This window comes from Nannospalax galili, unplaced genomic scaffold (genome assembly GCF_000622305.1).
Source record: "Nannospalax galili isolate Female #2095 unplaced genomic scaffold, S.galili_v1.0 scaffold1798, whole genome shotgun sequence".
Classification (NCBI taxonomy): Eukaryota; Metazoa; Chordata; class Mammalia; order Rodentia; family Spalacidae; genus Nannospalax; species Nannospalax galili.
This window is the reverse complement of record NW_008341341.1, coordinates 129509-151409: the sequence shown is the minus strand read 5'-3', so window position 1 is coordinate 151409 and position 21901 is coordinate 129509. Positions and strand designations below refer to the sequence as shown.

Genomic DNA, 21901 nt, shown 5'->3' with positions numbered 1-21901 from the left:
AGGAGGAAGGGAGGGAGGGAGGGAAGAAAGGAGGAAGGGAGGGAGGAAGGAAGGGAGGGAGGAAAGGAGGAAGAAAGGGAGGGAGGGAGGGAAGAAAGGAAGGAGGAAGGGAGGGAGGAAAGGAGGAAGGAAGAGAGGGAGACAGGAAAGAGGAAAGAAAGGGATGGAGGAAGAAGGAGGGAAGGAGGAAGGGAGGAAAGGCACTACACATATAAATGGGGCAGGGTAGTCTAATAACTAGTTTTGTGTGTTAACTTGATTAGGCCACAGAACCCAGATATAATATTGAACCAACACTAGTCTAGATATATCTGGAAAGGTAATATGTAGTTATTTGTGGCACTGGGGATCAAACCTAGGCCTTTACACATGTTGGGCAAGAGCCCTATAACTGAGCTATTGCTTGCCTGTAAAGGTACTTGGGTTTTTTGTTGTTTTGTTTGTATTTGTGGTGCTGGAGATTGAACTCAGAGCCTCATATAAGCTAGGCAAGTACCCTTCCACAGAAATACATCCCCAGCCCTCTTCTTACTTTTTCATATTTGTTTTATTTATTTTTAATATTTTACTTATTATTTTTATTTTATGTGTATGCGTGTATTGCCTGCATGTAGGTAAGTGCACCCATGTTGTGCAATGTGGAGGACAGAAGAGACTGTTGGATCCCCTGGAACTGGAGTTACAGACAGTTGTTAGCTGCCATGTGGGTGCTGGGATTCGAACCCAGGTCTTCTGCAAGAACAGTCAGTGTTCTTAACCGCTGAGCCATCTCTCCAGACCCTATTTATTTATTTGGTTTGTTGTTTGTCTTTTGGTTTTTTGAGACAGAGTCTCACTTTGTAGCCCTGAGTGTCCTGGAACTCTCTATGCAGACCAAGCTGGCCTTGAACTAACAGATTTGTCTGCCTCTGCCTCCTGAGTGCTGGCTAGGATTAAAGGTGTGGGCTACCATGTCTAGCACTTTTTTTTTTGTCTCTTTGAGACAGAGTCTCCCTGTAGCCCCAGCTGGTCTGGAACTCAATCTGTAAACCAGGCTGGCCTTGAACTCACAGAGATTCACCTGCCTCCCAAGTGCTGGGATTAAAGACGTGTGCCACCATGCCCAGCTGCACTTTTTTTTTTTAAATTACATTTTAGTTTATTTATTTTTGTGGAGTTTAGAGGACAACTTACAGGAGTAGGTTCTCTCCTTCTACCATGTGGGTATGGGAGACTGAACTCAAGTTGTCAGGCTTGGCAGCAAGTGCCTTTATCTGTTGAACTGAACTATCTTGCTGGCATATATATATGGTGTGTGTGTGTATGTGTGTGTGCTCATGCACATGATGTGTGTGTGCACAGCACATGGTTGAAGACCAGAGGACAACTTTGTGGAGTCACTCCTTCCCCTTGATGTGAGTTCTAGGGATTAAATTCAGGTCTCCAGCCTTTCACAGCAAGCACTTTGCCCAGTGAGCCATCTCACTGGCTCTTTTTATTTTTCAGACAGTTTCATGAAGTTGCTGGCTGGCCTTGAACTCACTCTATAGCTCAGGTAGGCATTGAATTTGTGATACTCCTGCCTCAGCCTCCTGAGTGCTGGGATTGGAGGGCTGTTACCACCACGCCTAGTTTGTTAGTCTTATCTGAAAACTATAGTCCATCAGTTTATGTGGGTGGTCCTCATCCAATCAGTTGAAGGACTTAAGAAGAAATGGAATAACTTCCCCAAGGAAGAGAGAATTCTGCCAGTGGACAGTCTCTGAACTCAAGCTGCGTTGTCAGCTGTTGCCCGTGTCTCCAGCCTGCCAACCTTGGCAGCAAAATTTGGACTTGCTAGCATCCAAAGTTGTATGAGCCAATACCTTAAATCTCTCTCTCCCTCTTTCCATAAATGCACATACTATTAGTTCTGTTTCTGAAGAGAACACTGGCTAACACAGGCAGGTTCAAGAGTCTTCACTTGGCTCTTTGGGACTCGAGAGATGGCTCAGCAGTTAAGAGCACTGACTGCTCTTGCAGAGGACCCAGGTTCAATTCCCAGCACCCACATGGTGGCTATGAACCATCTTTAACTCCAGTTCCAGGGGAATCTGAAGCCCTCTTCTGACCTCCGAGGCATCGCATGATACAGGTGCACTCACATACATGCAGGCAATACACTCATACACATAAAATGAAAATAATAATAAAAAAAAGTCTTCACTTGGCTCTTCCATAATAGCTTTTACCTCACGGGTCCTGGGATCAGGAAGAACTTCTGACAGCTTCTATGAAACCCATTGGATTTCAGCTAAATGCTGCCTGCCATCTGGCCTCCTGTATCTCCTGTTCTAACCAAGGAATAATGAAAGCATTTTATCTTTTAATTTCCATGTCTTTTTTTCCCTTGAGACAGAGTCTCACGCTGTAGCCCAGATCAGCCTTGAACCCACAACCCTCCCATCTCAGGGAGTGCTGGGACTGCAGGTGTGCACCACTGTGCCAGCATGGGTTCTGTGTTTTGAACAGCCTCTGACAATTCTGTATGTGCCCCCTTTCCCAGTCACCGTTACTCTGGCACATGGCAGCAGATCATCCCTTTGGGGACAGGCTGGAGTGATATTTACTATCTGTAAGTGTGATGATGTTGGACATGGTGGCTCAGGCATGTTCCCAGCACTTGGGAAACTTAAGCAGGAGAATGTTTTAGTTCGAGGTTGACCTGGGCTACATAGTGAGAAGAGAGAGAGAGAGAGAGAGAGAGAGAGAGAGAGAGAGAGAAAGAGAGAGAGTGAGAGAGCAAGAGAGAGCGAGTTAGGATATAGCTCAGTTGGTAGAGAGCTTGCCTAGGTCAATTCCCAACACCACATAAACCGGGCATGGTGACAGAGGTCTGTAATCCCAGCACTCAGAAGGTTGAGGCAGGAGGATCAGAAGTTCAAGGTCATTCTTGAATACATAATGAGTTTGAGGCCAGTCTAGGCTACAGACCTCGTTTTTTTTTTTTTTAAGTCAAGAGTAGGATTGACTATAATTGAAATACATTGTATACATGGATGAAATTCTCAAAGAATAAATTAAAATTTTTTTGGCTTTTTGAGACAGGGTCTCTCTGCAGTCCCAGCTGGCCTGGAACTCACTAGGTGGACCAGGCTGGCCTTGAACTCACAGAGATCTGCCTGCCTCTGCTTCCTGAGTGGTGGGATTAAAGGCATGTGCCACCATGCCTGGCCATAAACTTACATTTTTCTTTTTTTAAAAAAATATTTTATTTATTTACTATTTTTAAATTTTTATTTATTTATTTTTATTTTATGTATATGTGTATGTGTATGTGTGTATTGCCTGCATGTAGGTAAGTGCACCAGTGTCATGCAATGCCCTCGGAGATCAGAAGAGGCTGTTGGATCCCCTGGGACTGGAGTTACGGACAGTTGTTAGCGGCCATGTGGGTGCTGGGATTTGAATTTGGGTCTTCTGCAAGAATAGCCAGTGTTCTTAACCACTGAGCCATCTCTCCAGCCCCAAGTTTAAATTTTTCAAAATCATTTTTACTTTATGTGTATGAGCACTTTGCCTGAATGTACACGCAATACCTGCAGAGGCCAGAAGAGGGATCCCCTGGAACTGGAATTACAGACCGTTGTGCCTGCCATGTAGATGCTGGAAAACAAACTCAAGCCCTCTGCAAAAACAGTGTTCTTAACACCTGAGGCATCTCTCCAGCCCCTCAAAAAAACAAACAAACAAAAAAAAAGTGGTGCGCTCCGGCCTGTAATCCCAGCACTCCGGAGGCAGAAGCAGGCAGACCTCTGTGAGTTCAAGGCCAGCCTGGTCTACATAGCAAGTTCCAGGTCAGCTGGGTCTACCAGAAGACCCTGTCTCCAAAGACTAAAAAAAAAAAAAAAAAAAAGTTTCTATAAATTTAGGTCTAGAATCCAGATAAGGGACCAGTTTCCTCTTAGGCAGTTGATCTCAGTCTTCTACTTACCAGCTCGTGGATTTTGGGTTTTTTTTTTCGTCTTTTTGAGATAGCGTCTCCCTGTAGCCCCAGCTGGCCTGGAACTCCATATGTAGACCAGGCTGATCTAGATCTCACAGAGATCTGCCTGCCTCTGCCTCCTGAATGCTGGGATTAAAGGCATGTGCCACCACATCTGACTCAGCCCATGGGTTTTTAAAATATAAAACTCAAGGGCCTGGAGAGATGACTCATCAGATAAGATCACTGACTGCTCTTGCAGATGACCTGAGTTCGATTCCCAGCACCCACGTGGTGGCTAACAACTGTCCATAGCTCCAGTTCCAGGGGATCCGACACCCTCTTCTGACCTCTATGGACACAGCATGGGTGCATGAACACACATGCAGGCAATATACTCATACACATAAAATAAATATAATAAATAAAATATTTTTTATGAGGTTGGAAAGATGGTTCAGTGGTCAAGAGCACTGACTGCTCTTGCAGGGGACCTGGGTTTGATTTCCAGCACCCACAAGGTGGGATGCTCTCTTCTGATCTCTATGAGCACTGCATGACACGGGCGCATTTACACACATGCAGGCAATACAGTCATACACATAAAATAAAAATAATAATTAAAAAAGATTAATTTAAAAATTATAAAACTCGCCAGGCATGGTGGCACACATCTTTATTCTCAGCACTTTGGGAGGCAGAGGCATGTGGATTTTTGTGAGTTTGAGGCCAGCCTGGTCTACATAGTGAGTTCCAGGCCAGCTGGGGCTACAGAGAGACCTTGTCTCAAAAGACACACACACACACACACACAAAATATTATAAAACTCAAGAAACAAAATATGAAAAATAGAAAATTGCCCAGCATGGCGAAACAGGCCTTTAATCGCAACACTTGGGAGGCAGAGGCAAGTGAATCTTTGTGAGTTTGTGGATAGCCTGATCTACATAATGAGTTCCAGGCCAGTTAGGGCTACATTAGTGAGACACTGTATCACAAAACACCCCCCCCAAAAAACACCCCCAAAAATCAACAAAACAACAAAAATATATAAAACAGCTAGGCATGGTGGCACATGTCTGTAGTCCCACACTTGGAAGGCAGAGGCAAACAAAAAAGATTTTTTTTACTAAAGTATGACTCTCAAGGCTGTTCATTCCAGTCTCCATAATGAGCTTGCCATAGATCCCTACAGATCAAAATGTCTCTCTGGCTTTGCTGTGAAAGACAGTAATTACATTCACCTGGCTCTGGAGGCCACCCCTGCTATTTGAAATTCTAACATTGTCATGGATTTATCCTCTGGTTCTGGGGTAGCATTTTTCTCCAGTGGTCTCAGCCTGCTGGAGACCGACATCTCAGACTATGTCAGTGAACTTTTTTTTTTTGTCTTTTTGAAGCAGGGTCTCCCTGTAGCCCCAGCTGTCCTGGAACTCACTATGTAGACCAAGCTGGCCTTGAACTCACAGAGATCTGCCTGCTTCTGCCTCCCAAGTGCTGGGACTTCAGGTATGTGCCACCACACCCAGCTGTCAGTGAACATTTTAAAAAATGATTTATTTGTTTTTGTTTGTACAAGTATTTTGATTGCTGGTATGTATACTGACATGTGTAGTGCCCACAAAGGCCAGAAGGGAGTGTCAGAGCCACCATGTGGGTGCTGGGAATGGAGCCTGAATCCTCTGAAAGAACAGCAAGTGCTCTTAACCCTGAGCCACCTCTCCAGCCCTCCTCTTTTTTTTGAGACATGGTCTCCCTATAGCCCCAGCTGGCCTAAAACTCACTATGTAGACCAGGCTGGCCTCGAATTCAGAGATCCCACCTGCCTCTGCCTCCCAAGCATGTGGCACTGCACATGAGTGAATTCTTAATTCCTTAGTGAAGAGAATCTTCTTGATCCTCCTTGAGAACCTTGCTACTCAGTTCTTTGACCCAACAATCCTGTCTCCCTGAATTTACCTCTTCTTAAAATACACTCTATCATAGAAGTTTTAGCATTTGGACGCCATGATTGTAGGCTATCATCTTCTCTAGGAAACCATGCTTGCAAACTATTAAAGTTATATATGCACTTGTTGTTTTTGTGGTATGAGGGATCTAGGGGATTAAACCTAGGGCCTCAAATATGCTAGGCAAGCCCTCTGTCACTCATCCATATCCCTAGTTCTTTTTCTTTTTGTTTAAAAAAAAATTGAGGTGGGGGTGGGAGAGATCTGGGTGTGGTGGCACAGGCCTTTGATTCCAGCACTGTGGACACAGAGGCAGGTGGATCTCTGTGAGTGCAAAGCCAGCCTGATCTACATAGCGAGTTCCAGGTCAGTAGGGCTTCAGGAAGAACCTATCTCAAAACAAACAAACAAACAAACAAAAAATTGGGGGGGGGCAAGGGACTGGAGAAAAGGCTCAGAGATAAAGAGAACTGGTTGCTCTTGCAGAGGACCTGGGCTCAGTTCCCAGCACCCACATGTCTGTTCATAGCACCACATGGCACCTTATAGTCATATGTAACACTAGTTACAGGGGATCCACCCTCTTCAGCTACTTGGAATCCTGCATACACATGGTGTACATACATTCATGCAAGCACACACACATACAAATAAAAATAAACAAATTAGTAAAACATTTTAACTTCTTTATTTTTGAGATAGGATCTCGTTGTGTAGGCCCGGCTGGCCTTGAACTCACAGAGATCTGTCTACCTCTGCCTCCCAAGTACTGGGATTAAAAACATGTGCCTCCATGTCTGAATTATTTTTGGTGTGTGTGCTCCAGCTTTCTTTTGACTTTTTATTTTGAGATAGTATCTCATTAAGTTGCCCAGGCTGCCCTTGAACTTGTGATCCTCCTGCCTCAATCTCTCAAGTAGCTTGGATTATAGACTTACATCACCAAATTCAGTTTATAGTTTTTTAATTTTTGTTAAATTTTTTTTACATTCTTTTATTAGCGGGGGGCATTTGCCATGGCATGCAGCATGTAGAATCAAAGGACAACTTTTCAGAGTCAATTCTCTCCTTCCACCATATGGGTCCCAGGGATCAAACTCAGGTCTTCAGGCTTGGGAAAGTGTCTTTACTTGTTGGTCCAACTCACCAGCCCCCATCCTTTATTTATTTATTTATTTATTTATTATTTATTTATTTATTTATTTATTTATATTATATATATATGTTTGGTTTTTGTTTTGTTTTGTTATGTTTTGAGACAGGGGATCTTCCTGTAATCCCAGCTGGCCTGGAACTCCCTATGTAGACCAGGCTGGACTTGAATTCACAGAGATCCACCTGCCTCTTCAATGCTGGGATTAAAGGCTGAGCCATTTCTCTAGCCCCACATTTGTTTTATTTTTGAGACAAGATCTCACTGTAGAGCTCAGACTGGCCTTGAACTTGTTGTGATCCTCCTGCTTCAGTCTCCCTGATGCTGAGATCACAGATGTGCACTGCCATACCTCACTTTAGATTGCATCTTTTGTGGGGCATTATGCTGGGGATTTAATCTAGGCTTTCATACATGCTAGCCAAGTGCTCTACCACTGAGCTACATTTCCAGGCCCTAGATGTCATTTAATATATACATAATTATTTTTATTTTATGTGTACGAGTGTATTGCCTGCATGTATGTGAGTGCACCCATGTCATGCAATGCTGCAGAGGTCAGAAGAGGGCTTCAGATTTCCCTGGAACTGGAGTTAAGGACGGTTTGTAGCCACCATGTGGGTGCTGGGAATCGAACCCGAGTCCTCTGCAAGAGCAGTCAGTGCTCTTAACCACTGAGACATCTCTCCAGCCCCCTGGATGTCATTTCTTGATGTGAGGAGTAGTGTGGACATGAGAGGGAAGGACTTGACTGTTTTTGAAAAATGTCTGTGAGAAATGAGTTCTAGGCATCTTTGCAAGAATGTTGAAGTCACTGAAGAGTGGTCTGAGTGGGTCTTACCATCTGTCCTGACTGTTCCTTAGCCCTTCAGACTTCATGTCCAAGTCCCCAAGATTGTTAGCTACCTCTTCTAAACTCTTTGATGTACAGCTTATCTTTCCAAGATCATAACTTAATCCACTCCCTTTGCGAGTTGCTATAAGCCTAGCTATTTGAGTGTGGTAGACATATAGCCCCCACTTTACACAAGGTCATTGTGGAGTCCCAAGGAAAGAGGAAACTGCTTTTCCCTGGCAAGAGGGAGGAGCTGCTTCTACTACCCAGAAATTAAGAGTTTGTAAGATTAAACAGTCTTGGGCTTTCCCTATCCCTGGTCTCAGGGTCCCACTCTTTCCCTACCAAGACCTTGACTTAGAAATAGGCAACCACAGCCAGGTATGGTGGCACATGCCTTAAATCCCAGCACTCAGGGAGGCAGAGGCAGGCAGATCTCTGTGAGTTCAAGGCCAGAGTGGTCTATGTAGTGAATTCCAGGCCATCTGGGACTACAGGGAGACCCTTTTTCAAAAAGACCAAAAAGAAAAAAAGAAACAGGAGACCACTGAGAATGTGTATTCAGAGTCCTCTGCAGTTCTGCTCCTTATAATCTTACCTTGGGTTTGATTTTTTTGACATAGTCTTTGCTTATCAGTAAAAGATTTCTGGGACTTGTAACCCTAAAGCAGCAAAAGTCTGCACTTTGGGACTGTTAGCTCATTCCACTGGACTGTTGCTGGGGAAACCAAAGCTTCACAGGTTCAGTTGGGTCAAACTCCAGTGCTGAAGCTGCTGCAGTTCCTGTTAACACAGGCTTAGTGGAGATTACACCAAAGAGTAGCACTTGCCTCCTAGTGAGGTTGAGGCAGCAGTGGCTACTGAGGCTTTGAACTGAGAGGCATCTAAATACAGTCTGAGCCAGATGTGTGGCTGTAATCCCAGCACTGAGAAGGCTGAGACAGGACTGCAGAAAGTTGGAGGCCAGCCTGGAATCCATAGTGAGATCGTGTCTTAAGATACACACAAGCCCCAGTCTGGTACAGTTTGGCATTTACTTAGAATAAGACAAGACAAGGGGGCAATGGCCAGTAGGTAAAGTGCTTGCTGCACAGAGAGGGACCTGCATTCAGATCCCCAGTACCCACGTGAAAAGATGGCCATGGTGACATGCCTATAATCCCAGCACTGGGATGGAAGTGAGGGACAGAGACAAGAGGGTCCCTGGGGCTTGCTGGTCAGCTACTCTAGCTGAATCAGTGAGCTCTAGGGAATCTGTATCAAAAATAATAAATGAATAATAAATAAATAAATAAACAGAACCAGGCATGATAGTGCACACCTTTAATCCCAGCATTCCAGAGGCTGAGGCAGGAAGATCTCTGTGAGATTGAGGCCAGTCTGGTCTAAATAACGAGTTTCAGCTGGGGCTACTGGGAGACCCTGTCTCAAAAAAAAAAAAATACCAAAAAAGAATGAGACCGAACACTCTTGGAGTAATTTGTGCAGAAGGGTGACTTGTATGACAGGTTTTAACAGGATCACTGTCCGGTTGTGGGAGGCAGGGTCAGGGTCAGGTGGACCAGTCCATTCCTGTAACCAGTGAGAGTTCCAGCAGAACTGGTAGTATCAGGGGTGATAGAGACAAAAGCATTCCTACATGGCTTTGACCTTGTGCAGTCATGGGTGCTGGGTTAAACAGTTTTCTTTTTAAAGATTTATTTATTTTTATGTTATGTGTTTGAGTGTTTTATCTGCATGTGTGTGACTGATGCCCGAGGAGGTAAGAAGAGAGCATTTGAGCCCCTAAAACTGAAGTTTGAGTCAATTTTGAGCTGTCATGTGGGTGCTGGGAACAAAACGCAGGTTGTCCAGAAGAGCAGGAAATGTTCTTAACCACTGAGCCACCTCTTCAGCTGCTGGTTGAACAGTTTATGGACTGCTGTGGGACTAGAAGTAAGTGGGGCACAATGAAAGAAAGGATGGGCAAAAGGCCATCAAAACAAAACCCACAGCGATGAGCTGGAATCCAGGAGAACAAACTTCATCTCCAAGCCTCTAGCTTGCTTCTTTGTGGGGTACTGAAACCAGGGTCTCGTGTAGGCTAAGCCTGTACTCTGAAACCACAACCCCAGCCTCCAAGCTTTCTTTCTTTCTTAAAGATCCACATTTGTTATTTTTACTTTATGTATGAGTGTTTTGCCTGCATGTATATAAGTGTACCCTCACATGCCTGGTGGCTGTGAATAAAGCACTTGTTATACAAGTTTGACAATCTGAGTTTGATTCCCAGGACCCACAGCAGGAGAGAACGTACTTCTGAAGGTTGTCCTCTGGCCTCAACATGCATGTCACTCCCACACATGCATGTAGGCTAATAATAAATAGATTAAATTTAAATTTAACAACAGCAACAAAAATATACATAAACCAGCCCCAAGCCTTTAATCCTAACACTTGGGAGGCTGCAGGAGTGTTGCAAATTCCAGGCCAGTTTTGACTATCTAAGGAAATCCTACCTTAAAAAAAAAAATAAAAGAGAGAAAAAGTACTTACTTCAGTACCACATACACTAAAACTAGAGGGATACCAGGAAGAGTCCCATGGCCATTGCAGAAGGAAAACACAAATTCTCCAGCGTTCCACATACAGGTTAAAAAAAAAAAAAAGTCGGGCATGATGGCTCACACTTTTAATGTCAACAATAGGGACACAGAAGCAAATGGATCTCTGCGAGGCTAGTGTGGTCTACACAGTGAGTTCCAGGCCAGCCAGGGTTGTACAGTGAGACCCTGTCTCAAGGAAAAGAATGTTAAACAGATCCTTGAACACCGACATGCGTAGCAGCATTACCCATAGTGGCCACAAGGTGGTGCTATGGTTCGATTGTGTCCTTCAAAATTCAGGTGCGCAAAGGAGAGGAAGAGTGGGTCCTGAGGGAGCCCTGTTAAACTGACGATCTTATAAAAGGGGCTTCGGCCTCTCATGCCCTTTGGCCTTCTTTAGCCTACTTTAGGTGCTGACATCCTATTCCCCTGTTCCAGAAGATACAGCATCACCTCACAAAGAGTGCAGCTCAGACATCCAGAGCTGCCAGCATCCTTATTTGGACTTCTCAAGTCTCTAGAACTGTGACAGCTGACTTTCTGTTCTTTTTATGTTACCGAGTCTGGGACTAGAGAGCTGACTCAGCTGGCTGCTCTTCCAAAGGACCAGGGCTCTGTTCCCAGAAGCCAAATGGGGGCTAACAACGAACCGTAAATCCAGTTTCAAAGGATCTGACACCCCCTTCTGGCTTCTGCAGACATTGCATGCACATGCTGCACTTACATACAGAGGCAAAACACTCATACACATAAAATAAAAAGAATGGTGGTGCACACCTTTAGTCCCAGTGCTTGGGAGGCAGAGAGGCAGGCGGATCTCTGTGAGTTCAAGGCCAGCCTGGTCTACATAGTGAGTTCCAGGCCAGCTAGCTGGGGCTGTCTCAAAAAGACCAAGAGAAAAATAAAGACAAAAAAATAATAAGAAACTTAATTGCCGGCATGATGGTGCATGCCTTTAGTCCCAGCACTAGGAAGGGAGAGGCAGGTGGATCTATGTGAGTACAAGGCTAGCCTGGTCTACATAATGAGTGCCAGGCCAGCTGGGGCTACAGGGAGACCCTGTCTCAAAAAGACCAAATAAATAAATAAATAAATAAAAATTAAAAAATAAAATAAAATAAATGATTCAGTCTTAGGTATTTTGTTATAGCAACACAAAATGTACTATGGCAGGTGTAAACAGACCAAATGTCCAACAGATGAATGGATGGAAACAAAATGTCATATATTCATCAATGGAATAGTATTTACCCATAAAAAGAATAGAGGTCTGACACTATGGGTGAACATGGGAAACATTATGCTAAGTTTGGGCCAGCGAACTGGCTCAGGATGTAAGGACCCTTGCTGCCAAGCCTGAGCACCCGAGTTGAATCTATGGGACCCATGTGGTGGAAGGAGAGAACTGTTTGCCCCAAGTTATCCTCTGACCTTGACTTCTGGGCCACACTCTTGCATAAACGCATACATATGTGTACACTAAGTGCTGGAGAGTTGGCTCACAACTTAATGCTGATCCTGGAGACCCACATGGTGGAGGAAGAGAACCAATTACTGCAAGTTGGTCGTCTGACATTCACCTGCGTACCATGGCATAAGCCACACACAAAAAATAAATGTTTTTCAGTCTTTACTGTCTCCAACTGGCCTGGAACTCACTATGTAGACTGTGCTGGCCTCGAGATCTGCCTGTCTCTGCTTCTCAAGTGCTGGGATTAAAGGCATGCACTGCCATGCCTGGCTTACAAAATAAAATTTAAATAAAAAACTCTAAAATAAAGCAAGTAAATATTATGCTAAGTGAAATAAGAAAGACAGAAAAACATAAATATATTGGATGATGCCAGTTCTGTGAAACATCTTGAATAAGTAAACTCTTAGGACAGAAAGAATAAAGATTTAAGGAGTCAGGTGTGGTGGGGCACACCTTTAATCCCAGCACTCCAGAGGTAGAGGCAGGAGGATCTCTGTGAGATCAAGACCAGCCTGGTTGCAGGCCTGCTAGGGCTTGTGACACCCAAACTAAAAAATCAAAACAAAAATGTTGTTCAAACTCTCATCTCCTTAGAAGCTTCCAGCATTTCTCTTTTCCCTAAATTCTAATCACCATCACCCCCCCAGCTACCTTAACTGGTTTTCCCTGTTCCATTCACCTATTTCCCAGACAGAAGCTAGAGTGATCTTTTGTTATTGTTGTTAATTTATTTGGGAGGTACAGCTCTGCATATGTGCACAGACAATAGAAAAATTATCAGGGAACAACTTTCAGGAGTTGGTTCCTGCCTTCTACCTCGTTGAAGCAGGGACTCTGCTGTTTTGGCCACTTGGCAGCCTACTCCAAGCTAGCTGGCCTGAGAACTTCCAGCCAATTCTACTGTTTGCACCTCCCATCTCCCTGTAGGAGTTAAGATGACACATGTATGTGACTGCACTGAGCTTCTTATGTGGGTTCTGGGGATTGAACTCAGGTCATCCAGCTTATACATTGAGTGCTTTTAACAGCTGGACCAAATCTCCAACCCCAGTGAGCTTTTGAAATATGAATTATTCCAAATGTCTCCAGCTCAGCACCTTTCAGTGACTTCTTATCACTTATAAATCTAAACTCCTTACCATGGCCATCAAACGTCAAACATCTGTCTTCTGGCTGCCTCCTGACCTATGGCCTAGCCCTCTCCCTACTGCAATCCACCTACCTTGCTGTTATAACTCGTCATAAATGCCTAGTTATTCCAACCTGTACCCTTTTCACCCACTGTTTCCTTCCATCCGAAACAATTTTCTATATTCTCTACTTTATCTGCAACCTCCTCAGGGAAGTCTTCCCTAATTCATCAATCCCACAAAACCCCTTTCATCAGTCTCTATTATTTTCTTTGCTTTATAATTCTTGTCTCATATTTTTGAATTATCTGGAATTGTCTTATTCACTTACTTTCTTGCTATCATGTGTCTCTTCAAGAATGGAAATTCCTTGAGGCCTGGATCTTGGTCACATTCTTGCTGAATTCCAGGGCCTAGCACTGTGCCGCACACTAACACAGAGAATTTTTGTTTGGTTTGATGGGCTTTTTTTTGTTAGGTTTTTTTTTTTTTTTTTTTTTTTTTGAGACAGGGTTTCCCTGTAGCCCCAGCTGACCTGGAACTCACTATGTAGATCAGGCTGGCCTTGAACTCACAGAAATTCACCTGTCTCTGCCTCCTGAATGCTGGGATTAAAGGCATGCTTCACCAAGCCTGGCTGGTTTGGTTTTTAATATATTTAAAATTCACTCTTTGACTGTAATACCCTCAGGGAAAGTTTGGGGTCAAATTAGGAGTCCTTTATTAGTCAGAAAGGGAACTACAACCCCGAGGAGGCAAAGTAGGGTTTATAAAGCTTAAAACCACAATTATATCATGTCAGAGGTAAAGTCAATGACCATAGTTATATTAGATCACTATAGTTACACCAGACCAGGGACAGGTCAGTTTTAAATTAACAAAAAGTTTTGGTTAGGAAAAACAAGTTTCTCAGAATTGCAGAAATAATAGGCCCCAAGGAGATGCAGGTGTAGCTGGGTAAGAGTATGCACTACCTGCTACTTGTAAGTTTCATAATATTGTAGAAACAGTGTACCCCTGAAACTACAAGTGCCCCATTAATGGCTGACTGGCTGCAGTGGGAGTGGCTGAACAGAAACACAGGGTAAAACAAAAGTCAGCTAGAACAAAATGGAGTCAGCTTTGCCATTTCATGACAACCTCATACATGTACATAATATATTTTGAACATGTTCACACATGCATGTCCCAATCTTATTTCTCCCTCCTACTCTCATTAGATTCCTTCTTTCACTCTGAATGCTGGGATTTAAGACATTAAAGGCATTTGCCACCACACCCAGCCTTCAAATTTATTTGTGAAAATTATTTCATTGCTGAGTTTCTGGATTAAGAATTCATAACAATGGAAACCACTTGCTTGTGTGTCTTGCTAAGGACTAGCCCAAGGCCAAACACCTGTGAGGAGACTCTGCAGCCTCCTCTGCATTTTTTGGGGGGTGTCTTTGGTTGTGATAGTGGGGGCTATGCAGATTTTACATATGGGAGACTCATGAACATCAGAGGAGCTAAATCCAGCCAGCCAGGTTTCCCAGAGGTTAATGTGGGACTTGAGGGGACTCGTAAGGAACTGTTCTGTTCCCGGCCTTTGACCATTGGAGGGGAAGGGCCCGGGGACTTGGGCAGGACAATGGTTACTTTGGTGTGGACTTGTGTCTGGAGGAGGGCTCTCTTGTTCCTTGCCTGACAGTTCTCAGTCCTCTCCTGCCCCTGTTCAGTGGGTGAGGAGCTGGATTACATCCTACCAGGAACAGCAGGGAAAGCAGCCTGGTAAGCCAGAACATGAAGAGCGAGACAGCAGGACCCTTCCAAGGGAGGGAGACCCCTGGGGTGGAGCAGGGCACAGAGCAAGAGGCAGAAACCACAGACACCAAAATCTTTTTGAGAAAAGATTCATTTATTTATGGGCATGCACAGCACTTGGGGTGGTCAGAGGATCCCTCCCTGTGATTCCCAGGGATCCAACTCAGCTCCTCCATGAGGCTTGGTGGCAGGTGACCTCAGCAGCTGTGCCTTCTTCTCAGCCCTGTTCTTCCAATGGGGGCGGTGAGCCTGTCGGTGCGTCTGGGCCCTCACTGCAGTCATTTGGCTTCATCTACTCTTGATATTCAGAGGGGCTGAAGAAGGGCTCAATGCACAGGGCTTCGAAAGCAGCATCTTTCCCAAAGGCCAGGCCCACTGTGGCTGGAGCGTGGGGCAGGGCTGTGTGCCGGGTGAAGCCACACTCGCCCAGCGTCTTTCCGTCCTCCAGGAGCTGGTCGTTCTTGTAGAGCCTCTGCTGTTCAGGCGGACGCTGCAGGAGGCCCTCCACCATGAGCTTCAGCTCCAGCACGGTGCTGGACTCCTGAGCTTCGACGAAGATTGTGGTCTTGTGGCGCCGAATCATGAGATACACGGACAGGGCAGAGGCCTGGCTGGACTCGTCTTTGCAGTCACACTCTGGCTCTGCAGGTCTGGGTGGCCTGGAGCATGCTTCCGGGTCCATGGCTTCTCAGGTTGAGTCCAGAAGTGTGCTGGGATGGACGGGCCTCGGGTGAAATGTCCTTCAGCAGAGTCCTACCCACAGCTGGAGGAGCTGAGATCAGAGATCCAACAGCCAGCTATAGCACAAGGGAATCCTGACCTTTTTATACTCTGTGAAGGGGAGGAGCCTCTGAGATTATCGGATTAGGGAAGGCACTAGATTGGATCGAAGGTGTGGCTAATCCCTTCTACAGAGGGAGCCTGGGTGGTCTGACACCAGGAATTTGGTATGTAGTCAAGGCTGGCCACCAACTTGCTGAGATCCTCCTGCTGTTGTGTACAGGCATACACAGACACACTCCGATCTTTCATACTTCTTGTTTTTTGGTTTTTGTGGGTTTTTTTTTAGGTCTTTTGAGACACAGACTTTCTGTAGTCCCAGCTCGTTTGGAACTCACTAGGTAGACAAGGATGGCCTCCAACTCACAGAGAGCCTCCTACCTTTGCCTACTGAGTGCTAGGATTAAAGGTGTGGGCTAATACACCTGCACCCATTCTTTCGATTTTAAGACAGACGCTCCTGAAGTTGAGCAGGCAGGCCTTGAACTTGGGACACTCCTACTTCAGCCTCTGTAGTCACTGGGATTACATGTCTTGCAGATCAGACCCTTGATTTCTTTTTTTTTCTGAGATAGGATCAAAAGCTATATAGCACAGGCTAGCCTTGAACTCTCAGCCCCAGCTATCCACGTGCTAAGATTATGTTCCTGTGCTAACATTCCTTGATCACTGTGCCAGTTGCAATTTGTATCAGCTCACCATCTTCCACCCTGGACCTACACCGTTCTCTTTAATATCATGATTTTTTTTTTTTTGAGATTGTGATTGTGAATATAAGCAATGATTTTCTGGAAGAGCTGACCTAGTTGAACTCAGAGTCCCTCCATGAACCTGGACCTAGCTCCATTTGGTCATTGTTCTTCCAGTAGTTAGGTTTTTATTTATTGATTGATTGATAAAGAAGCTAGCCCACAGTGGGTTTGAGCTACCCACCCAACAACTACCCACCCTGAACTTCTGCTCCTCCAGTCTCCACCTCCTGGGAGCTCAGATTACAGTCATACATCATACCTGGGGCTTTGAGTCCATGCTAGTTAGCAACTCTTCATGGAGGAGAACGATCTAGGTTACTCTTTTTTTTTTTTTTTTTTTTTTTTTTTTTTTTTTTTCCATTTTTTTTTTCTTCTTTTCTTAGGGTTTTTTTTTTTTGTAGATTAAAAAGAATTTTTTAATTGAATGTGTATGAGTGTATTTCTTGTATGTGTGTAAGTGTACAGGTGTCCTGCATGCCAGCCGAGGTCAAAGAGGATGTCGGATCCCTTGGAACTGGAGTTACAAATGGTTGTTAGCCGCCATGTGGATGCTGGAGATCAAACTCAGGGCCTCACACTTACTAGGCAATGGTAAATAAATAGAGCAATTAGCTCTGGATTAGGTGAGGGAGAGACAGGGATGACTCACTTGCCAGGGATTACTATGAATGCCATAGGCTGATGGAAAAACAAAGGTAATTGTAAAATGGTGACCAGTGGAGATCCAAGGTAGAATTAAACACAATGGGAACATGGAGAGACTCACACCTGAGAGCAGGGGAGGGAATGTGAAAAACGCGGCTGTATATTGTATTACATTTTAACTTACTTTAATCTTTAAAAAATTTAAAAAATATTTTATTTTCACTTTATGTGTATGAGTGTTTTGCCTGCGTGTATGTATGTGCACCACACACATGCATTGCCTACAGAGGCCAGGAGAGGGTGTGGGATCCCATGGTGTAGATCTGGAGGTTGCTAGCACCATATGGGTGCTGGGAACCAAACCCAGGACCTCTGAAAGAGCAGTCAAGACTATTAACCACTGAGCCATCTCTCCAGCCCCAACATTTTAATTTAATGTGTGTGTGTGTATGTGTGTGTGTGTGTGTGTGTGTGTGTGTGCATGTGTTATGCCATAGAGCTTGTGGAAATCAGAGGACAGCTTGCAAGTTGCAAGGACATGTGTGTCTAAGGGACTAGAAGTTAGGCAAACTCCCTAACAGACAGATGGGGAAAGAGCACTGATATGTAACAAAGATGGCAAACTTCTGGCCTCTTCTTGAGACAAAGGCCTGGGAGCTCCTTCTCTGGCCAGCAGGGGCTTTCTTCTGACCGAAGGATCCAGACCTGTTTAGATTTGCTCAAGGCCAGACCTAGATAGTCTCACTTGGAGTTGTGAACCTATCAGCCCTCTCTTCTTAGTTAAATTGACCAATCCAGCTGGGAGGGGGGGTGCATGCCTTTAATCTGCAGGCCAATCTCTGTAAATTCAAGGCCAGCACCTGGCCTATATAGTGATAGTGAGTTCCAGGCCAGCTAGGGCTACAGGGAGACCCTGTCTCTTTTTTAAAAAAAAAAAAAAAAAAAAAAAAAAAAAAAAAAAAAACTTGTCAGAAATTTGGGCAGGCAAGATGGTTTAGCAGGTAAAGACACTTGCTGTGTGTATGTATGTTTATTTTCAATAGTTTGTTGCCTGCTATGTCTGAAATTCTTCCTGCCTTTTAATTCTTTAATTGGCTGAGAAAACTAACCAGATCAAGACCCCTACACAGTAATGGGTCCTGGGATCAGATTGTCAGTCTTGGTGTCAGGTGCCTTTACCTACTGAGCTATCATGCTGGTCACGAGTTCTTTCTTTATTAGAACACTTAAGAGCCATATGTGTTGGGAACACACCTGTAATCACAGTACTTGGGAAGCAGAGGCAGAAGCTTAAAGCAAGTCTGTGGCCAGTCTGATTTCTATAGTAACTTTCAGGTCATCCAAGGTTATATAGTGAGACATTGTCTCAAAAAATACAAAAGGAAAACCAAAGAATCCCAAACAGCCAAGTTCCTTGAACTGTTTCTTAGTTTTGTTTTGCTGTAGCACACCCTAGCCTCCCCTTCATTAGATTGCTAAAGATGGTCTTGAACTCCTGATCCTCCTGTCTCCACCTACCAAGTGCTGGGATTTTTAGGCTTTCACCACCATGCCCAGCTTTTCCATGTACTTTTTTGTTTGTTTTTGTGAAAGTGTCTCCCCGAACTCACTATGTAGGTCAGGGTGACCTTGCTCTCACAGAGATTGGGCTGCTTCTGCCTTCCAAGTGCTGGTGCCTGAGACACCATACCCGGTTTCCACGTACTATTTACAATTGAGGAAAATCCAAGACCACATAGTAAATAGGAAACGATGATTTTGAACCTTCATTTTCTGACTTCACAGAACATTAACATTTTATTAACACACATCTTGGGAGAGCCAGGGGTGTGTCTTTTCTGCTTCAGGGCAGGCCCTGCCAGAAAACCCCTGTGGGTTGTTCACAGGTGAAAGTGAGGGGGTATCTCTCCTGGAGGGGCCATCACCTCTCTAGCACCTCTCCTCTGAAACTTTGGCCAGCTCTTTCTGGGCTCCCTTGGGCTCCGTTTTTAAGATTTTATTTATTTTATTAAAAATTTTAATTTATGAGTGTTATGCAAGCATGTATGCAAGTGCGCCCCGGGTGTGCAGGAAGACAGAAGAGGAACCGGAGTTATAGGCGTTGTTAGCTGCCATGTGCCTGCTGGGAATGAAACCCGAGTTTTCTGCAAGAGCAGTCATTGCTAGTAATGTTGAGCCATCTCTCCAGCCCCTAGATTTCTTTTTAAAGTGTTTTACATTTATGTGTTTGAGTGTATAGTCCGTGTATGTAAGTGCACCAGTGTCATGCAACATCTGAAAGGTCAGAGGGAAGGCATCAGATTCCCTTGGAACTGGAGTTATGGACGGTTGTTAGCCACCATGTGGGTGCTGGCCATGTGGGTGCTGGGAATCAAACGCAGGTCCTCTGCAAGAGCAGCCTGTGCTCTTAACCGCCGAGCCATCTCTCCAGCCCCCTTATTTTTATGTGTGTCTGTGGGTTACGTGCACATGAGTGCAAGTGCCAGCAGACACCAGAGGCAGGTTGTGAGCCATAGAATGTGGGTGCTGGGACCGAACTCCCGGGCCTCTGGAAGAGCAGGACACATTCTTAACCACTGACCATGGAGGTCACTCTTAATTATTCTCAATTTCCCCTTCTTTCAGAGAGGGCTAGGCAGACCCTCCTACTCCGATGACAGGGTTTCCTTCTCTGGCTGGCCACCCGGTTCAGACTAAAGGGTGGCAGGCAAATTCGAATCCAGCCCTGCCAAGGCCATGGGCCGGTCTGGTAGTCCGGGGACGCTCCATAGCAACCCCAAACACCACAACCAACTCCTCCAACTCTCGCGAGAGACACGGAGACGCACGACCCGTCCCCCGCCCCCGCCCCCCGCCCCCCGCCAACCCACGGCACAGAGGAGGCGGGGAGAGGGCGGGACCTCAGGTGGAAGTGGGCGGAGCCCGAGAGCTTCCGAGGTCCGGGTTGAGAGCCCGTCTCTTCAGGCGGCTCCCCCGCGTGACTGCGCTTTACATAATCGCGGCCTTGAACGTCACAGTGGCGTCCTCCAACCCGGACCGAATCAGAGAGGCTGGGAGCTCCACGCTCCGCCCCTTCCCGTTTGACGGACGTCGCCGCGAGCCAGCGAACGGGCGTCCAGACGCGTAGGGCCCGCCCCCTTCGGCCGCGACCCGCCCGCGCCCGCCCGCCCTTCGCAGCCCGCGGCGGCCGCCAGGTTGTTCCTCAGACTGTCAGATAAAGCAGCGGCCCGGCCAGTGGGGCGGCGGAGAGCACGGCCCGGGCCGGACATGGCGGCTCTCTACGCCTGCACCAAGTGCCACCAGCGCTTCCCCTTCGAGGCGCTGTCTCAGGGGCAGCAGCTGTGCAAGGTGTGCGGGCTGGGGCGGCGGCCGGGACCTGGGGACGCGGCGGGCGCGGCCCGGAGCTCTGGGCGGGGCACGGACACCCGCCGGGGTCCCCTCAGGCAGGGTGTGGCCGGCCAGCCTAGCCGACCAGTAGCTCTGGGACTGCAGGGCACGTGGGAGAGTCCCAGGCCGAATCCGGGTCCCCGTGGCCGGCGTGTCCCGGTGCTTAGCAACCGCCGGGGCTGCTGCTCGGACCCCGGGAAGCCGGAGGAGGGGCACGGCGGGGGCGCTCCTTACTCCTGGCTGCACCCCCATTTCCGGGGACCCCCCCCCCCCGCTTGGCCTGCCTTCCTTCTCGTCCCGGGTGCAGAATGAGGGACCCCTTGTCCCGCCTGGGATCGAACCTCACAGTTGAGTGCTACCTGGAGAGTGTCTCAAACTCAGACACTTCGCAGGAACTTTGCAGCTAATCTCAGAGTGGGAGGTGTCCGGGCTTCATCAGGGAAAAAGCAAAAAGTCCCCAGTGCAGCCTTGTAGCGCACCAATCGAACAGATGACTTTCTCGCTTCTAGTTGATACCCGTCTGTTCTTGCCCTAAGCAATTTTTACCCCTGAAATTCCAACGTTTTCGTTTGTTCTTTCACCCCACTTTGCCTTTTTAAGGGAATAGAGGTGTATACCACAGTTCAAAGTCACAGAGCTCAATAATTGGTGGTGGTGTAGTCTCAGCCAACTCTGTGTTTGATTTGAGTAGGTGTCGCTTGCCTCAGATGGTCATGGCTTGCCTTTTGCCACCCTTGTTTACTGTGTCTGGAAGAATGAAAGCGCTTGAGTGCCCTTTTTGACTTAGAAACCGTGTGTGTGTGTGTTTTAAAGAACGTTTTATAAATAAAATCAGCGTTTATTAGCCTTAATTTCACAAATACAACTTGCTCAGAATCAAACAGCAGCACAAGAACCCGCTGTAGAATCCAGAGCTTCTGATTTCCAATCTGGGGCTTATTCATACATATGTTTGTTTTACAATTTCTGACTAGTTCCATACAAATTCTTACTCCCACATCCACAGCTGGGAAGTGATGCCGATATTACAGCGGAGGAAAATGAGGCCCAGAAAGTTAAGTGACTCACCCGTAGTGGCTATGCTAGGAATAGTACCCTGGTCTTCTGCTTCCTACTGAAGCTGTTTGCATTCGAGAGTGCCTTTTTATATTATATCCTCATTTCCTTGCAGGAATGTCGGATTGCTCACCCTGTTGTGAAGTGCACCTACTGCAGGACCGAATACCAGCAGGAGAGGTAGTTTTGTTGTTTGATTTTATCTTTTTTAATCTTTTTTAAAAATTTATTATTTGTATGTGTATGAGTGTATTTCCTGCATGTATGTAAGTGCACCCATGTCGTGCAGTGCCTCGGAGGTCAGAAGAGGGCGTTAGATTCCCCTGGAACTGGAGTCAAGGATGGTTTAAAGCTGCCATGTGGGTGCTGGGAATCGAACCCAGGTCCTCTGCAAGAGCAGTCAGTGCT

General features: G+C 46.0%; 1 protein-coding gene and 1 pseudogene across 2 annotated transcripts in view; one reads left to right on the top strand and one right to left on the bottom strand.

The window, feature by feature from the left end:
* Positions 1-15165: 15165 nt before the first annotated feature.
* Positions 15166-15456, bottom strand: LOC103737088 (annotated as a pseudogene).
* A 4760-nt stretch (positions 15457-20216) lies between these two features.
* The window catches only part of Fam76a (family with sequence similarity 76 member A), a 28337-nt gene continuing 26652 nt past the window's right edge, over positions 20217-21901 (top strand). For both annotated transcript variants that reach the window (XM_008836757.3, XM_008836756.3), the window contains exons 1-2: positions 20217-20398; positions 21609-21673. In XM_008836757.3, the coding sequence (XP_008834979.1) occupies positions 20318-20398; positions 21609-21673 (146 nt within the window). In that variant the 5' untranslated portion in view covers positions 20217-20317. The remainder of the gene's footprint in view (positions 20399-21608; positions 21674-21901) is intronic.